Below are 1,337 nucleotides of genomic sequence, written 5' to 3'. Positions count from 1 at the left end.
ATATATATATATATATATATATATATATATATATATATATATATATATATATATATTATATATATATATAGACTATCTATATAAGCAGATGACTAGAAATAGTAAGAGGTGTACATACACCCCAATATCTATTCCGTGCTGCTGCTACTACGGCTATTTCTGCTGCTGCTGCTGCTGCTGCTGCTGCTGTTGCTACCACTGCTACTACTGCTGTTGCTGTTGCTGCTGCTGCCATCCTGCTGCTGCTGCTGCTGCTGCTGCTGCTGCTGCTGCTGTTGGTGTGCGGTCTATTAAATATGGGGGGCCGTTGCTGCTAGCGTGAGGTGCCTATACACCCCAAAGCTGCTGCAGATGTTTGCGGCTAAGCAGTTGCTGCTGCAGCAGCCGTAGCAGCAGCAGCTTCATTTTTCCTGCTGCTGCTGCTGTTGCTGCTCCTGCTGCTGCTGCTGCTGCTGTGCCTCCTTGGCAGCAGCAGCAGCAGCAGCAGCAGCAGCAGCAAAAGGCAGGTAAAAACTGCAGCCAGCAACAAACGAAATATTCTATGCTGCACAAAGAGCAGCAACAGCAGCAGTTGCTGCAGCAGAAGCTGCAGCAGCACCAGCAGCAGCAACAGTTGCAGCAGCTGCAGCAGCTGCAGCAGCAGAACGCGCCGCATTGCTGCTGCTAGCTATGTGTGTTTACATCTGTGTCTGTCTCTATTTCTATTTTCTGCTGCTGTCTCCTTTTTTTTTGTCTCCTTTTGTGTTGTTTTGTTTAGATACCATCCTCACTATACCTCTCTGCTGCTTCTTCTGCTGCAGCAGCAACAGCAGCAGCAGCAGCAGCACCTTCTGCTGCTGCATCAGCAGCAGCAGCAAAGCCCGCGTCAGTCCATCCATCGCTATCTAGTCTCTTTGCTTCGCCCTCAAGGAAGTCTTGCTGCTGCTGCAGCTGCTGCGCCAGGTACTGCCGCTCCTGCTGCTGCTGCTGCTGCTGCTGCAGTTGCTGCTGCAGTTGCTGCTGCTGCTGCTGCTGCTGCTGCTGCTGTGCGTCGTCACAGATGACTGGGTTGCCCATAGGACTAAACTCCTTCGCTAGCCCTGCCCGTGTGAACGGGTTTGCTGCTGCTGTTGCTGCTGTTGCTGCTGCTGCTGCTGCTGCTGCTGCAATAGATCCAGCGAACTGCTGCTGCTGCTGCTGCTGCTGCTGTTTCTTCATAAAGCTGGCGTGCTCTTGGGGTGAGAACACCTCCGACTCCTGCTGCAGTTGCTGCTCCTGCTGCAGCTTCTGCTCCTGCTGCAGCTGCTGCTGCTGCTGCTGCTGCTGCAGCTGCTGCTTCCAGTCAGCAGATGATGGCG

The 1,337-nt window shown here is 52.4% G+C and overlaps 1 protein-coding gene across 1 annotated transcript in view; it reads right to left on the bottom strand.

The window, feature by feature from the left end:
- Positions 1-401: 401 nt before the first annotated feature.
- The window catches only part of EMH_0025370 (coatomer protein complex subunit beta, putative), a gene marked incomplete at both ends in the record, with an annotated part of 4,771 nt that continues 3,835 nt past the window's right edge, over positions 402-1,337 (bottom strand). Inside the window, 2 exons of the mRNA XM_013502436.1 lie at positions 402-513; positions 776-1,337. The exon at positions 776-1,337 is cut by the window's right edge and continues 54 nt beyond it. Of these exons, the coding sequence (XP_013357890.1) occupies positions 402-513; positions 776-1,337 (674 nt within the window). The remainder of the gene's footprint in view (positions 514-775) is intronic.

Source organism: Eimeria mitis, genomic scaffold (genome assembly GCF_000499745.2).
Source record: "Eimeria mitis Houghton genomic scaffold, Emh_scaff919, whole genome shotgun sequence".
Taxonomy (NCBI): Eukaryota; Apicomplexa; class Conoidasida; order Eucoccidiorida; family Eimeriidae; genus Eimeria; species Eimeria mitis.
This window is presented reverse-complemented; position numbering and strand designations above follow the sequence as displayed.